Source organism: Dunckerocampus dactyliophorus, chromosome 5 (assembly GCF_027744805.1).
Source record: "Dunckerocampus dactyliophorus isolate RoL2022-P2 chromosome 5, RoL_Ddac_1.1, whole genome shotgun sequence".
Taxonomy (NCBI): domain Eukaryota; kingdom Metazoa; phylum Chordata; class Actinopteri; order Syngnathiformes; family Syngnathidae; genus Dunckerocampus; species Dunckerocampus dactyliophorus.
Window position 1 is genome coordinate 24,145,585 of NC_072823.1, and position 16,394 is coordinate 24,161,978.

The window sequence follows — 16,394 nt, forward strand, 5'->3', positions numbered from 1 at the left end:
GCAGATGTCCAAAAAGCTTTTCTATTTCCACCGGCTGCTAATTAGCGCCCTAACCTCAGCTCACCTTTAATGTTGGCTGCAGACGGCTCTTAGCGCAATTAGCCTAATGGCGCCCCCGTGTCTGCGAACGGGCTGCCATGTTAAGTCGGGGGCCGCCGCGTTGGCGCTGATGCATGTCAAAATAACGACAAGCGCCATCCATGCAGCCTCCATCCATTTGTCAGCGTGAGCGTGATTACTGGGAGCAACTATTTAATTAGGCGCGTTAATAATTGAGCTAATTAGCTCCCGTGTGGGCCGTGAATGAAGAAGGAGAGCTTGCACCTCATCAGCTGATTCATTAGTCTGCTGACGGCTCACATGCGATCAGATGAGAGGCGGGATAATGAGACAATGGAGGGTCGATGGTGCTGCTTAATTAGTGTGACCTCATCCGAGGGCCATGTTGTTTACGACGCAGCATCTAATGAGCACCACTGAGAGACACTTGTGCTCATATGAGAATCTTTGTAATGTAGCAATCATTTCAAATAATGTGCTCAATATTAACTACTTACAATGACCTCAGCGGATGAAGAAAATGAAGTCCTAGTGTTCTTTAAATATATTGTATATTATAAAAGATATAGAGTTTTCAGGTGCCCCAGTTTTCTTATGATTCTGTTTTTTGCTTAAATTTTTGATTGCCAAACGTTTTACCTCAGTTTTCGTACACTGTATCTGTTTACGTACATACGCACATAAACTAATCCGTTTGCCCTGTGCTTCATCCTGAGAAATAGAGTGCCCCAACAAAGCACCCTATGCATTTCTGTCTCACTGTTATAAATAACCCACCATGGGGCCAAAGAAAGTTGCCAGTGCCAGCAACTGGATAAAGAAAGTGAGAAACACTATTGGTTTCCCCTCGCCAGGCTATACGGGAAGTCAGCATCAACAATAAGTTCCATCCATTTATCGTTTATAATTATTTTGCATTTTTTTCTGCATGTCAAATGATAATAATTCTGTATAAAATGTATTTTTTGTTTATAGTTTTGGGTGTCTCGAATGGATTCATGGGACTTACATGATTTCCTCTGCAATGGCGGCTACTGGTCTTTGAAATAGGGGAAGCTCATTGGGGTCTGACATACATTTACAGTTGTCCCTCGCAACATTGTATTTCGAACATCACTTCCTCCCTCTATCATGGTTTTTCAAAAATGAATGAATTAATAAATGATCACTGTTTCGTGGTTGAATACAGCCTATTAGTAAAAAAAAAAAAAGCATATTTAAGCAAATTGTACTTATTATTGGCCTAAATTAAGCATTTTCAAGCATAAAAATGGCGAAATTAACTAAAATACAAATACAAGGCAGAAGAAGCATTGTAATTGTGAATGTAGTATTCTACATTGGCTTCTAAGTGTCAGTGATTGTTCGGTGAGACAAGCATCAGAACAGGCATTAATTGCAGGTTTAACTTATCTCACAACAGGCACAATAATAATAACATAGTAATCATAATAATAACACAAGCTACTGTTGGGTCCATAACCCTCGGCAAGCTAAAACTCAACTCTGACCCTCCAACGTCACTTCTTGTCCTCTACACATCTGTTTGCCCGCCACTGAGGTCCCCTAAGGAACACATTTACTGTGGCACACATGAGCAGGAGTTACGTCTAAAATGGCTTGTTTACTTTATTTATGTTTACAGTATTAATACGAGTGTAAAGCTGTTTAAAGTCGCCATTACAATACATTGATAGCCCCTGCAGAAAGTACGCTGTACAGAAAAAAACACTAGGCAACAGCTAAAGTGTGAGTCTATTATATCTTATTTACGTATGTCTAACAAGTCGTATTTTCTCTAATTATATCTACTATCTTGTGTAATACAAATGTAAAGGTGACTGTATGGGTGTTATTTCATGTCTAGAGGTCTCTAATAATGTTAAAAAACGCATTTAGAAGATCATTAACAGGTTTTCTATGCCATAACTAGGAAAATATTCCATTTATTAATAATGAATCCTACTTCGCGGAAAATTCACTTATCGTCCTGGTCTGGAACCAATTAACCGCAATAAACGAGGGACTGTAATATGATTTTAACAACGCCATAGTGGCTGGGCCAACTGGCAACCTAGTCCTCCCACAACGGTGATATGATTTAATGAACCAACGAAGAACAAAAAGTCAATGATGCTGGGATTATGTAGTTTACTTACAATGTACTGCTGTATGTGAGAAAATTGTTGCAGAATTGTGAATTGTGACATGTGAAATAATTCACCCCAGAAGAGATTTCACGTCTACTCTGACAGTTTCCATGAGCTGAAGCTGGAGCTTCAATGAAGAGTTACCATAGCATCCATGATGCCGAGGGAAGAGAGCAATCTCACTCATCAGCAAATGAATGCTCAACATACTCAAACAATTTAGCTCATTCTAGCACACTTTTAATGCAGTTTTAAGCCTACAAATGAAGTTTAACAATGCATATTTGACCAATTATTAAAGGGGAAGTTTAGCTTGCCTTGAAGTCAGCAATCACTACTGTTCCTCTGGGAAAAATTGCTTCAGTTTTCGTACATTTTGTCAGACCTTCTGGATCAAATTTATAATGAAAACCAAGGTACCACTGTAGTTCTTTCCAAACTGTGCATCTCCCTGATTGTGTTAGGTCTTTATTGGGCTCGGGGGCACTGTCCTATGAATTCTGCCTAGCAGCAAGTGACTGTGCAATGCACATTCCTTCTAATCTTGAATCAACCGGGGCAAGACGTAGTGCACTACTTGGCTGCAACCAGCAGAGCTACTGTTGATTCATTCTCAACTACGGTGGTTTGCTGTTTAAAGAGGGACAGCATGACGTCAGCTATATGGGAGCTACGTCCACACCATGACACCTCCTCCATCCACGTCTGCTCAATGCAACACTGGCATGGAAATAGGAGTTCAGAACATTCAGAGAGATTCTTCCATCTCATTTACCCTGATTAAGGTGTCTTTTATGCGCATAGTGAGTTGAGATTAGGACTACTTTCTTAAAGGGACAGGACTCATTTTTGTACGTCATGGACACATAACCGGTCTGTGCAGGTCGGAATGCTTTCCTTAATCAAACAGAAATGGCTTAATCACCTTTATTTCACGTTTTTCACATGGGTTTTACACTCTCTGTAACAGTAATCCTAGCACAAAAGTTATGTACTGCTCATATCTTTGTAAGGGGGTAGACTTGCAAAATCAACAGGGGGTCGAATACTTATTTTCCCCAGTGTAGATATACGTGTAGTATACGTGCATCTATATGTATGCGCACAAAGAGCATCTGGAAGGCTGAGTGAAAGGCGATGGTGTTGACTGCAGGGCGCCCTGGAGATAATTGGTGTCCTTGGAGTTGAATAAGCTCATTGTAAAACACCTCAGGCCGCGTGTGTGACTGCATATTGAATAATTGATTGGGAAGGGGCGGGGGGGCTTACTATCAGAGCTGAGCATAATGACTTCATATAATTAGCACAGAGAGAGAGTTAGAGAGAGAGGGAGGTAGAGTTAGAGGGGGTGGAGGAAGGATGCAGCAGTGCTGAGCACAAAGCAGCCTCCACACATGCACGAATGCTTGTGCTCTGACATCAGCTCAGATAAGACAACATTTGGAGGGGGGTGGCCTGGGGGCAGTTAAGGGGTTTCTCCTGCAAACAAACGGAGGTGATAACCAAGTGGACACGGCTTTTTGCTTCAAACCAGGAGACTCTCTAGTTTTTTGTTCGGATTGTGACTCATTGCTTCCAAACAGGACAGACAAGAGCGTCTTGTTTAGCTGGACGCTGCTTTGAGTGAAGGATGGTGCTGGACAAGGAGGAGAGTGAGTAGACAAGTTCTCTTCATGGCAATTAAAAGCAGGAAGAGTAATGAAATGAAAAAAATTTGCACTGCTGTGTTAAAAGTAGTTGCATGAAAGTTAACCATGAAGAGCTGCTTTACTGCTTTACTTGTATGCGTGTCTTTTTTTTCTGCCTAATATTTAACTTAGACCAACTCGACGTGACAGAAATTCATCAGTAAATCTGTGATTTGATAGAAAATGTCATTCCATGACGTGCACATCAGAACACACCACGCCAGTCGTGCAATTTGGAGGTTGACTGGCATTTTTGGGAAGGATGGATATTGTCATACTTAAAAAAGAAGGTCAAAAAATTCATAAAGGTTTAATGTGCATCAAATATTATGAATTTTATTGTGAAAGTAACACAATCGTGAAAAAACCTGTGCTGGAAACATGCGACAGTTGAACCTCCAAAGCTGAATAGCTTTTTTTTGGTGAGTTTGTTGTGATGTCACCACAGAAGGCAACCAGTGATGACAAAAAAGAAAATATGTGATGATAACCAGACAATAAATTGAACACTGAAGCAAATGTAACTCATCTGGTCCAAATGACAAATAACTCATCTACCAAATGAGAGGGAGAGTGCTAGGCATCGAGCTAAAAGCCTGAGCTGTCACTATGATGTCCATCGCAACTCCTAAGGTGTCAGGGAGTGAAGTTTACCAAGGTACTTTCGCAGAAGCTGCAGCAGCTGGCGTCTGTTACATGACGTCAGCACAGAATGACACCAGTGATGACAAAAAGAACAAATGTGTGATGATAACCACAGAACAGGAATTGGAACTTTAAAGCCAAAGTAACCCGTCTGGTCCGCCCCTGCATAGCATTGGGGATCAAACCACTGTCCACTGAATGAGAGACGAGAGCACTAGGCATCGAGCAAAAACCCCGAGCTCTCACCTCCATGTCCAGTTCCACTCTTACGGCATCAGGGAGTAAGGTTTACCAACGTACTTTTGCACAGCTGCACCAGCTGGAACCCATTACACTCACCCCCCTAAACCTCACTCTTATCACCCGTCTGGTCCACCCCTGCGCACGCCCGGGACTCAAAACACAGTTCACAGTATGAGAGTCAAGAGCACTAAGCATCGAGCTAAAAGCCCGAGTTGTCATCCTGGTGTCCAGCGAGACTCTAGGGAGTAAGCCTTACCAACACACATTTGCACTGCTACACCAACTGGAAAGTGGTCCACATTTCTGTCCTGGCTGCTCAGTAAACTGACTAAATGGCTAAATTGACATGAAAAATAATAATGTAATTGCTCATGCATGTAACTAGGACAATTAGAAAACATGTTTCCAGCAAATGCTCCATCACCAAGGTACAGTTTGGATCAGTAAATTTGCCTTTCCAGTGGAAACACTGAATGATGTGTACCAATGTGTGACCTTACCTCTGTATGCACACAAACTGTCCTGGTGCTTCCCAGGCGTGTCCCTGGTGTCCCTCCAGTCCAGAGAGAAGGTGCAAGGCTGCGCCGGCTGCAACGGGAGGATCAGGGACCGCTTCATGCTGCAGGCCTTGGACCGCTTTTGGCACGAGGACTGTCTCAAGTGTGCCTGCTGCGACTGCCGCCTGGGCCGGGTGGGCTCCAGCCTGTACACCCGTGCTAACCTTATCCTCTGCCGCCGAGACTACCTCAGGTAAAAGTGGGTCACAATGAGACGTAGACTTCATTATTGCACATTCTTGTGGATATGGGGCACTTTCTGTTGGTTTTATTGTCTGAAACTGGAACAGTCAACTCAGAATCAATGTCTTCCACACTCGTGAGAAAATGTCTTTAAATTTCCTACTCATGAAGTTCGTAAGTGACGTATAGGAAACATTTTTGGGGTGGTTGTCATGTGAGAGTCATGTGACTCACAGGATATGGTTTCCCCAAAATGGCAGCATGTCAGGTAAGCTAGCGCATTTCCAAAAACTTATTTTTTACCATTAGAGCTCAATTTAAAGCCATTTTCCGACCCTTGCGAATAATGAAAAATCGCAAATAATCGACGCACCTACAAAAAGCCCTAAAAATTCCTATTTTGATTCTCGAAACCTTATAATATGCCTTTCAGTATTATTAAATGCATTTTAAATTCAGTTTTACACATTCACAAACAATTACAGGCATACAGAATTACCTGTCAAATACACCTCTGTCCGGAATACGGTCGTCCCTCTCGACATTGCGGTGTAAACATCGTGCCCTTGCTCTATTGTGGTGTTTCAAAAATTAATTAACAAATGTGTTATGAACGGCCAAGGCCGTGATGCAGGAATCCAAAATGCAGAGTCGAATAGGTGAAAACAGAAAAGGTCTTTAATACAAAAATGGATAACAAAAAGGTACCAAAAACCACACAAGAAACAAAGTACAACCAAAATACATCCGGACCTAGTCGCGGGAAACAGTAACAAAAAACACTGCTAGCAAGGTGAGCTGAGCAGGGAAAAATACCCAAGAACAAAAAGAGCTGCTAACAAAAAACTAGCAGAAGTACCAAAGAATACAGCTACTGCTGAAGACGTCAAGCAGGCAGGTAGGTAGGTACTTACAGGTGAGCAGAGCGAGGGTCAGAAAGCCAAAACACAATGCACAAGAACAAGCTGGAAGGAGCTGAACAGGGTGTAGCAAAGGGACAATCTGGCACTGAACCTAGCATTGCACACAGCTTAAATAGCACAACTAATCAGGCACAGGTGAAGATGATCAGCTCATCAGGGTGCTCAGGAGTGTGCTGCAACAGAGAAACAGTAGAAGGCAGTACCGCAGCACACAATCCTGACAAAATGATCACTGTTTCATGGTTGAATACAGCACATTTTTAGTCAAAACATAAGCAGATATAAGCAAATTGTACATATTCTTGCCCCAAATGAAGCATTTTCAATCATAAAAATTGCTAAATGAACGAAAATACAAATATAAGGCATTTAGAAGATATTATATGTAGTGTATTAATCTGTGACGTTGTGTGTGCCTTTAAGAAGCGGGGCCTGGGAAGTGACAGAAGCTACCTACTGTAGAGTTTCTAAGTGTTAGCATGGTTGGGAGTGTGAAGCGTGCCAGTGACTGGCGTGAGTTGTGGCTGACAGCAGCTCCTGTGTGAATGTTCACTGCATACAGAATGCTAGCCAGGTGTCAGGAACATTACACTGATGAGACAATAGCCACCAAGTATGCTGTCAATGCTAACGTGTGAGCCTATGTCAGGTCTTATGTTTATTTTCTACTATTATGTCAACTACGTTGGGTAATACAAGTTTAAAAGTGACTCTACGAGAGTTATTTCATGTCAAGAGGGCTCTAACAATGAGGTTTAATGTCTTAAACAGGTTTTCTATTCTCTAACTATGAAAATATTCAATTTATAAATAAGGGATCCTAATTCGCAGAAATTCACTTATCACAGTCGGGTCTGGAGCCAATTAACAGTGATAAACGAGGGACAACTGTATGTACATTCTCATCCTCAAAAGAGGAAAGCAGGAGAGCAGGGGAACACAAGTACCATAAAAAATGAATTATTCACAATGTAAAGCAGAGAAAAGCAAGCCACAAATATGCTGGGGAGCAAATACTGAAGAATTGCGAACAGGCGGGGATTGACTGTAATAAAATTCAACTGTTCCTCCTCTAGCTGCACGGTGGCCGAGTGGTTAGCATGTTGGCCACACAGTCAGGAGATCTGGAAGATCTGGGTTCGAATCTCTCTGTTTGGAGTTTGCATGTTCTCCCCGTGCATGCGTGTGTTTTCTCCGGGTTCCACATTGCAAAAAACATACATGTGAGGTTAATTGGCAACTGTAAATTGTCCAAAGGTATGAATGCGTCCTGCAGTGTACCCCGCCTCTCCCCCAAAGTCAGCTGGGATAGGCTCCAGCATACACGCGACCCCAGTGAGGATAAGCGGCATAGAAAATGGATGGATGGATGTTCTTACTCTATTTCTTCAGTGAATTCATATCAAACAAGGTAGGAAAATATCGCTAGGAAAAATTGCTATGGAAAGTGACGTACTTATGACAATTAAAATGCTAAAAAGATACACTATAAATGTCACTCTTTCAATGATGGTGATGAGATCCTGCTCCAAGTGGAGGAGTTTAAGTACCTCGGGGTCTTGTTCACGACTGAGGGAAGGATGGAACGCGAGATCGACAGGCGGATTGGTGCGGTGTCCACAGTAATGCGGACTTTGCATCAGTTTGTTGTGGTGAAGGAGGAGCTAAGCCGAAAGACAAAGCTCTCAATTCACCAGTCGATGTACATTCCTACCCTGAGCTACTGTCATGAGCTTTGGGTAGTGACCGAAAGGACAAGATTGCAGGTACAAGCAGCCGAAATAACTTTTCTCCGTAGGGTGGCCGGGCTCTCCCTTAGAGACAGGGTGAGAAGCACTATCATCCGGGAGAAACTCGGAGTAGAGCCGCTGCTTCTCTGCCGTGGAAGGAGCCAGATGAGGTGGCTCGGGCGTCTGGTCAGGATGCCTCACAGACGCCTCCCTGGGGAGTTGTGTAGGGCACGTCCTTTATGAACATCAACAAATGTATAAACCTTACCAACCAGATTATTTTGTAAGAAAGCCCAGAATGACATTTTGTTGCATTTGACTTTTCCATGCTGGGATTGCTGCTTTTGAATGCTCCTGGAGTGCTGTGTGGTGTAGCAGAAGGCTGACTTCAGTTGGCTCAGCATCTCCTGCAGGAATGACACATACAGTATGTATGATTGATGGGGTTCAACTATTAATTCATTGTAAATAAAATAATAACAGTAACAGTAGTATAGTAATAGTGTGTTGAAAACAAACAGAGTGATAGTAAAAAATAAAATAAATAGATGGGACAGCGTTAGCTTCCAAAAGTTGAATAAACTTAACCTGGTGTGTTGTCCACATATGATATGTTGTTTACATGTTTTATTTAGCTCACTTCCTGAGCATCCATACTGTATGCTGGATACGATAAACATATCTCACCATGGGATAGTTGGTGGACGAGGGTGGCTATAATTCACAGCAAACAGACGCGTTGCATACGTGATTAGATAGCTAATGTAAAACGTGAGCGGTCTGTCATGTAGCTTCCTAATACAATTAACAGGCTAATGTGGTCACTATCTAATCATCATCTAATCATTTATGAAATGCAGTGAATTATGCTTAATTATGCTTAATTAATTACATTTATATGCTTCTTTCGGTCTCTGCTCTGCCGTCTTGTCAGCGTGAGCGCTGAATCCAAGGAAACTCCTCCTACCCCAACGTTTCGAGTGTGGTCCCTGACCACTCTTGGTTTCTAGGGCCCTTACTCCTTGATTTAAGGAGAAGTGGAACACCACATGATTCTCGTGAACACGCAGAAACTAGGGGTAAGGGCTAAGGTAAAGGGGTAAGGAGTGGAATTGGGATTCAGCCTATGTCTCTCAACTGGCCTCGGGATCCACCGGGAGAAGCAGCACGAGAGGGAAGTCTGGGCTTACACGCTTAGGCTGCTGCCCCCTCGACCTGACCTCGGATAAGCGGAAGAAAATGGATGGATGTTTCAATGGTTTTCAATTAATATATGCTCTTTGCTTCAATTCAAAGTACATTCGTGGTAAAAAGCATGAACAATGTAATGAGTAGTATGTAATGAGTGAATGAGTAGTATTTTCGAAAAAACATCACAAATGTCGTCTGTGGTACTGTACATCCCTCATCATGTAACTTAAAGCACAAAGTAAAACGTGACGTCGATGTTACTTTTAGCCAAAAGTACATCAAATTATACATAAACTATAGCTGTTAGCGATGCAGAATGCAAATCTAGCAAACTGAACAACCTGTCGATCATGACTAGCAATCAATCAGCCTGTTTGTTGTCTTCCTGGTCAATAGTTTGCTAAACATGTAGCTGTGAGGCAGCGAGCAGTTAGCCTAGCTTACATTCAAGTCTAAATAACCATTGTAAAGGTTGTTATGTCAATTATTAGGGAACACAAACTATCCAAGCTGTTAAGCTTGGAAAGAACTCAATATAGGTTGAATAAGTTTTGGACTATGCTAGGCTAGCTTTATTTAGCAATGATCCTGGTGGTCTAGTTGTTTCTATTTACAGTAAAAGTAGTCTCTCTGGCCTCCAAGACGAAGAGAACGGTTCCTGCCAGTGAACGTGACGCACTCTTAAAACCAAAGACTTTGAAACTTGGAAAGAAAAACCTGGAGGCTGTGTTTCCAAACGCAGCATGTGTTGATTTTATGTCCTGGTAAGTAAGTAGCGCTGTGGCGGGCCGGGTCAGCTGCAGAACTCCTGATGGCCCAGCTCATGTGTTAGTCTCATGTACGATCCAGATGGATTTGCTGGCGGCTAAGTCTCTCATTAGCAGACCCAAAGCCCTTCTGACAGTTCAATTGGCTCCATGGCCTCCTGTTTTCCTCGTCAGCGCCGGCCTTTGAAGCACGGGATTAGAAGCATGTGATTTCTTTTAATTGGACCATTAGCGGAGAATTAGCATTGAGCTCATTAAGGAAAGGAGGAAAGAACCCACCAGGTGCTCACTCGTTAGATGAGAACATGGTGGTCATTAGGACTGGCTTTTGTTTGCCGCCCGCTTGATGACGTCCTCCATTAGGAGACCAAAGCTGGACTAGGTTTTTAGTGGAAGGAACAAGCAGCAGTGGAGGCTTATCTTCTTGTAGGAGGCCTCTCCTCCTTGCCTTCACAGACGTGACGCCACTACCATGTCCAATTTAAAACAACCATGGCTTTCTTCTCAGGGCCTTTGGGACACAGTTGAAAGGTCAGAGTGCTCTCAGAATGCAGTAAGAGGAAGAATCCAATCGGAGGGGTGGAACGTTAACTTTTTTTACGGTCACTTTTTAAGGTTCCTTTTGGGTACAGTAAGGGAACTAAATACATGCTTAGCTTTTGTGTAGTCAGCTTTAATGATTTTTAAAATGAAACATAAAACGTTGCAAACTGCTGCCAGTAATTCGACAATTAATAAAATCTAGTGACATCACAACCTCTCATCATATTACAGTTTTATCAATCTACAATTGCAATTTTTTTCTAGTAAAATTCCAACTTTTCTCATAATATGACCACTTTCATCTTGTAAAATTGGAAAATTCTTTTTTTCCTAATAGTCCAACTTTTTTCTTATGAAATTGCAGCATTTCTCATACTACTTTTTCTCATATGACAACTATGACAACTGTCATTTTTTAAATAAATTATTTTTTATTCTTAATTTTCCATCATTTTTCTTTTTTGCAGCATACCTCATGAAAATTATTACTTTTTCTTCTAACTTTTTTCTTGTAAAATTACAACCATTTTTTTTTCATAATGATGACTTTTATATTGTAAAATTACAAAAATTGCTTGTAAAATTTTGATTTGTAAATATTCATACGTCTTGTATTTCCTAATATTCCCCCCAAAAATTTCATAAACTTTCTCATAAAATGTTTTCTCAGAGAACTTTTTATCTCAAATTGCTAAAATTGCGACTTTCTTTTTGTACAATTGCAACTTATTTCTCATAAAGTTATGACTTTTTCTCAAATTAAGGGTTTTTAAAAATTACTTTTTTCATGTATTTACCTTTTTTTTTCTCATATTCCAACTTTAATCTTGTAAAGTTCATGCACTACTACACTGCAAAAATTTACATTGTGCACAGTTGGATCTTCAGGAGGTTCTAAGTAGACCTTCAAAATGCAAAAAGAAGAAATGGGAGTGAGACAAAATAGAAATAAAATGAGTAGCTGCGCCATTCTTGTTAATCACCTCATAAATTGGTGTGCGCATGCTCTGAAGAGAAGTCCTTTGTCAGGTGGGCATTGTTTGAACTGCAGCGTTGTCCTGTTGAACAAGCCAGTCATGACCACACAGACGAGGGCCTTCAGTCATTAGGGATGCCCCCTGCAACATCTCCACATAGCCAGATGCCATTTGACGCCCCTGCACAACCTGAAACTCGATTGTTCCATTGAAGGAAAAAGCACCCCAGATCACGATGGCGCCCCCTCCACTGTGCCGTGTTGGAAGACATCTCAGGTGGGATCTCCTTGTCATGCAAGTAACGTTGGAAGCCATCAGGACCGTCAAGGTTAAATTTTTTTCTCATTAGAGAATAAAACTTTTTTTCCAACTTTCAATGTCCCATGTTTGGTGCTCTCATACAAATTCCAAATGGGCAACTTTGTAGCGTTGGAGGAGACGAGGCCTTTGAAGATGGTTTCTGTTCTTAATCCCTTCTCTCACAGATGCCGTTTGATTGGACTGCACTTGGCGCCAGTAACCACCTTCGTTTGGGCCGAGGATCGTCCTTTGTCTTGACAGACAGCTAATCGGATCCTCCGACTCAGGGCCACTTGACTGTTTTGTTCCATAACCCTCAGGATCTTTGAAGAAGTTCAAAATGTCTGTCTTACTGCGTCCAACCTCGGCAGCAATGACGCGCTGCGAGAGGCCTTGCTTATGCAGCTCAACAATCTGACCACATTCATCCATCCATCCATCCATTTTCTATCCCGCTTCTCCTCATTGGGGTCGGCTTTTGAAAGCTGTTTTCTTAAACTTTTGATCAGCCGATGAACAGCCCATTTAATGCTTGTTTGCAATAAATTGCTTCCTCAAAATGTTTTTGTCTCACTGCATTTTGAATCCGTACGTAGAACCTCTTTAAGATTTAACAGTGCAAAATGTCAATTCTTGCAATTTTTCAACTGGTCTTGACATTTTGATCAGGCATTAAAGGAACTGCATTAAAACGGTTAAAGTCCTACTTGTCAGATCGCCTGCAGTTTGTATCCATTGACAGTAAAGAATCTCTACACGTGAAGGTCAGTCGTGGCATCCCGCAAGGTTCCGTGCCAGGACCTGTACTGTTCAGTCTGTCCCCCTTAGGCAGTATCATTAGAAAACACTTCATCAACTTCCACTGTTATGCAGACACTCAACTTGATCCTCTGTCCCGTGATCGTGTTGAAGTATCTTTTGCCAAGATACTGAACCCCCAGTTACTCCTGGTGCTGTGCCATCAGTAGGTAAATGTGCTATCAGTGTCAAAGCGCTCTGAGTGCCTTGGAGGTGGAAAAGCGCTATACAAGTGAAAGACCATTTAACTCTATCAATGAAACCTTACAAAAAGAGTCAGCTGTCCAAACTCCAGGCATGCCTTAAAGGTATCAAGAGCTGGATAAAAAAATTGGAACTCTTAATTTGAGATGAAACTGAAATGATAGTCCTTGGTTCCCAGCACCTCAGAGACAAGGTTGCAACTGAGATAACCGCCCTAGATGGTCTTGCAATCACCCCCGACAGCACAGTCAGGAACCTTGACGTCGTCTTTGATCAGGACCTTTCTTTTAGTTCCCAAATACAGCACAGGTCAAGAACAGCATTTTTTTTTAAATCTACGAAACATAAAAAAAAAATCACAAATTTCCTGCCACTGCCAGATGTTGAAAGGTTTGTTCATGATTTTGTGACCTCCAGGCTGGATTATTTTAAGTCCCTGTTAATAGGTTGCCCTAATAAATCTTTAAAGACCCTTTAGTTGGTTCACAACACTGCCGCACGAGTCCTAACCAGAACAGAAAAGAATAGATCATATTTCACCCAGAGAGAGCTTCTACTGCCCTATCAACCCAGTAGAACACCGCCCTGCCAGAATTTACACCTACTTGCAACTCCTAGAATTTTTAGAAGTAGAATGGCAGGTAGAGCCTTTAGTTATCAGGCTCCTTTGTTATGGAACTATTATCAATCTGGGGGGGCAGACACCCACTCTCTAATCAAAAGTAAACTCAAAACTCACCTTTTTGTTAAAGCATGTAGTTAGACGAACCCCTTTTTCCTGATACACCTCCTTGTCCCTTGGCCTAAGATAAAGACTCTCCTGTTTTCTCACTTGATCTACCATCTATCCCTCTACTCTATTTTGTTCTATCCTAACCCAACCAGTCGAGACTGACCGAGCCGCCCCACAGAGCCTGGGTTCTGTTCAAGGTTTCTCCCCCAGAGGGAAGCGCCGAGTGCTTAATTGCTCATCTGGAGTTCAGTTAGTTTCTCTTTTCATTTATGAGGAGCATAATCATAGATCTACGTCCTGTGTAAATGTTTTGTGATAACTTTTGTTGTGATTTGGCACTATATAAATAAAACTTAATTGACATTGAATTGAGCGTATATGGCTTACTAGGTTTTTTTTAGTACAGGGCAAGGATGCATTCAAGTGCAACAAGTAAGAGTTTGAAGAGCATGAATGATTATTTTATTTTTAGGAAAGTAAAGTTCCTTATTGTCTGAAGTGCGGCATTGATAGTCCCAGCTCATAGCTCGGTTCCCCATCTCTACTGAACAGTGGTGGCACACTGCTTTCGTCTTATCCACTGTTTCATCGGGAAGGCCTAGTGTTCCCAAACAGGAGACTTTCATGACGGAAAAGGGTACTACTTAATGTACCGTGACACCCCGGTCCAAAAGTGAAGCTTTTCCTTGTGGTTGCTAATGCATAATGAAGTGAGTGAGTGTTGTTGTGTTCCTCTCCAGGCTCTTTGGAGTGACAGGGAACTGTGCAGCCTGCAGGAAGCTGATTCCCGCCTTTGAAATGGTAATGAGGGCGCGAGACAACGTCTACCACTTAGACTGCTTCGCCTGTCAGCTGTGTCGCCAGAGGTAAGATTAGCGCAGCAATTAGCCCAGACATCACCGTCGTGGGAGTGAGATCTGTGAGATCTGAGTGCCGTCATCGGAATGCGATGAGATTTACATCCCGGCTTGATGAGCCTCGAGTGGTTAAAAGCCTGTTCATCACTGGGGTCGTTAATCAGTCTCTGATCGCGGATGATTTGTTGCTGCCGTTAGCGTAGCGGCTAGAGATATGTCAAATACACCTCTGAGACAGCGCATTCCATATTGTGATGGTTCTTCTGTATTGCAGATTTTGTGTGGGAGACCGATTCTTCCTGAAGAACAACATGATCCTGTGCCAGCTGGACTACGAAGGCGGCCATCTTAACGGCAGCACGCACTGAGAGGTAACGTCAATCACAAGCCTAGGCAGACGTCTGTCTATCTGTCCATCTATAAAGTATAAAGGTACATGTATTCATAACCAGAATTTTTCAACCAGACTCAAATGTTGTTTGCGCCATCAAATAGGGAAAAATGTCTACATTTAATAAAAAGAGATTCCATTGAAATATTGACTGTCTTCCTGTATTCTCCTCTCAGGTGAAGAGGTGGACAGGAAGGATAACCACTTGGACTTTGTCTCTTTGCGAGTTTGCAGCAGCTTCTTATTGAGCTTTCTTTGTGGAGCTGAAAGCTGCCATTTGTGAACCGATGGAACAGAAACACCAGGAAGTTCCGGGAAACGTCCAAGCACTTCACGGATGGATCTTGGACTGACGTTGATAAATCGTTTAAAAAATTTTTCTCTAACTATATTTCATTGTTGACTCCGCCCATCTGTTAGGGAAGGGGTGACGAAACAAAATGAGGTTGAGGACAATCTACTCTTTCTTCTTCATCGGCGCCAAAGAAAAGCTCTCGTTGTTTTTGCCCTCGAGGGATAACGTGAAAGAAACTGTTATTGGCTTTACTTTCTAAAGACTGAAACTTTGTACAGGTGGCCCCCTGTTTACCGCGTGTCTTGGGACCGCATTGCCATCGGAGACGTAGTCAATGATGACACAAATTAAAAGGTTTTCAAACGGTATTAAAAAAATAAGAGTAATATATTTGGTTACAGCGCTGGACTCCTCATCAATCATCAATGAGGAAGCTCGAGCAAGAACCCAGATTGAAAGTACACAGAGTCTCTATGCAGCAGCTGCTGCGCCTGTCTGGAAAGTGAACATTCGTGTAGAAGTGAGAGTTAAGCTTGTGTGAGTGAGAACAATGTACCTGTTGTGCGTCTCTGATAGGGGTGTAACGATTCATTCACTACATTGATGTATCAATTTATGTTCCTATGATCCAATTACATCGATCTGTGTTCAGCAAGTTGCCATTCCGGATGACAGATATCGATCTGACATCGTTTAAAAGGTAATCAATCCATTGCATCGATACTAGGAAATAAAGCATTGGATTTAAGCACGGCAGGTTTTATATGGATGTGTGTTTTTTTAGCACTTTTAATGATAAAGAAGTAAACGTGTCTCTTTCACTGTCGTGAGTACCGGATGGCAGCCGCCATTGAGCGCTTCCTCACCAACTCCTGCAGCTTCCAAGCAAAACGAGAGTACCAAGGAGAAAGGGTCACTTACCTGAGCCAATCCACCTCAGCAAGCCCAGTTCTGGGCCTGTGTCGGTAAGTTTCTGTCGTTTTCTTCTGGCCGGTACATCCATCATCCGCAGTGGGCTGCCGGTGTGTGGAGCCCTTGCGTGTAAGTCTCGTTTTGCGCCATCAACCGATTGTAACATCTGCCATAAGGCAGTTTTGATATAAAACCACAATTTGTACTATCTGTACGATAGTTGTTTATCTTCCCCAGTTTCCTGAGA

The 16,394-nt window shown here is 42.3% G+C and overlaps 1 protein-coding gene across 2 annotated transcripts; it reads left to right on the forward strand.

Annotated features, from left to right (window-relative positions):
• Positions 1-3,627: 3,627 nt before the first annotated feature.
• On the forward strand, positions 3,628-15,978 carry LOC129181982 (rhombotin-1-like). 2 transcript variants are annotated; one of them, XR_008570533.1, is made up of 5 exons: positions 3,628-3,862; positions 5,323-5,536; positions 14,433-14,558; positions 14,824-14,981; positions 15,117-15,978. XR_008570533.1 is itself a non-coding variant. In XM_054777819.1 (5 exons), exons 1-4 carry the CDS (start codon positions 3,841-3,843, stop codon positions 14,915-14,917), a joined length of 456 nt encoding a protein of 151 aa, XP_054633794.1. In that variant the 5' UTR covers positions 3,628-3,840; the 3' UTR covers positions 14,918-14,920; positions 15,117-15,978. The 2 variants fall into 2 exon arrangements, 1 of the variants encoding a protein (XP_054633794.1); XM_054777819.1 differs by having other exon boundaries at positions 14,824-14,920.
• Positions 15,979-16,394: the final 416 nt, after the last annotated feature.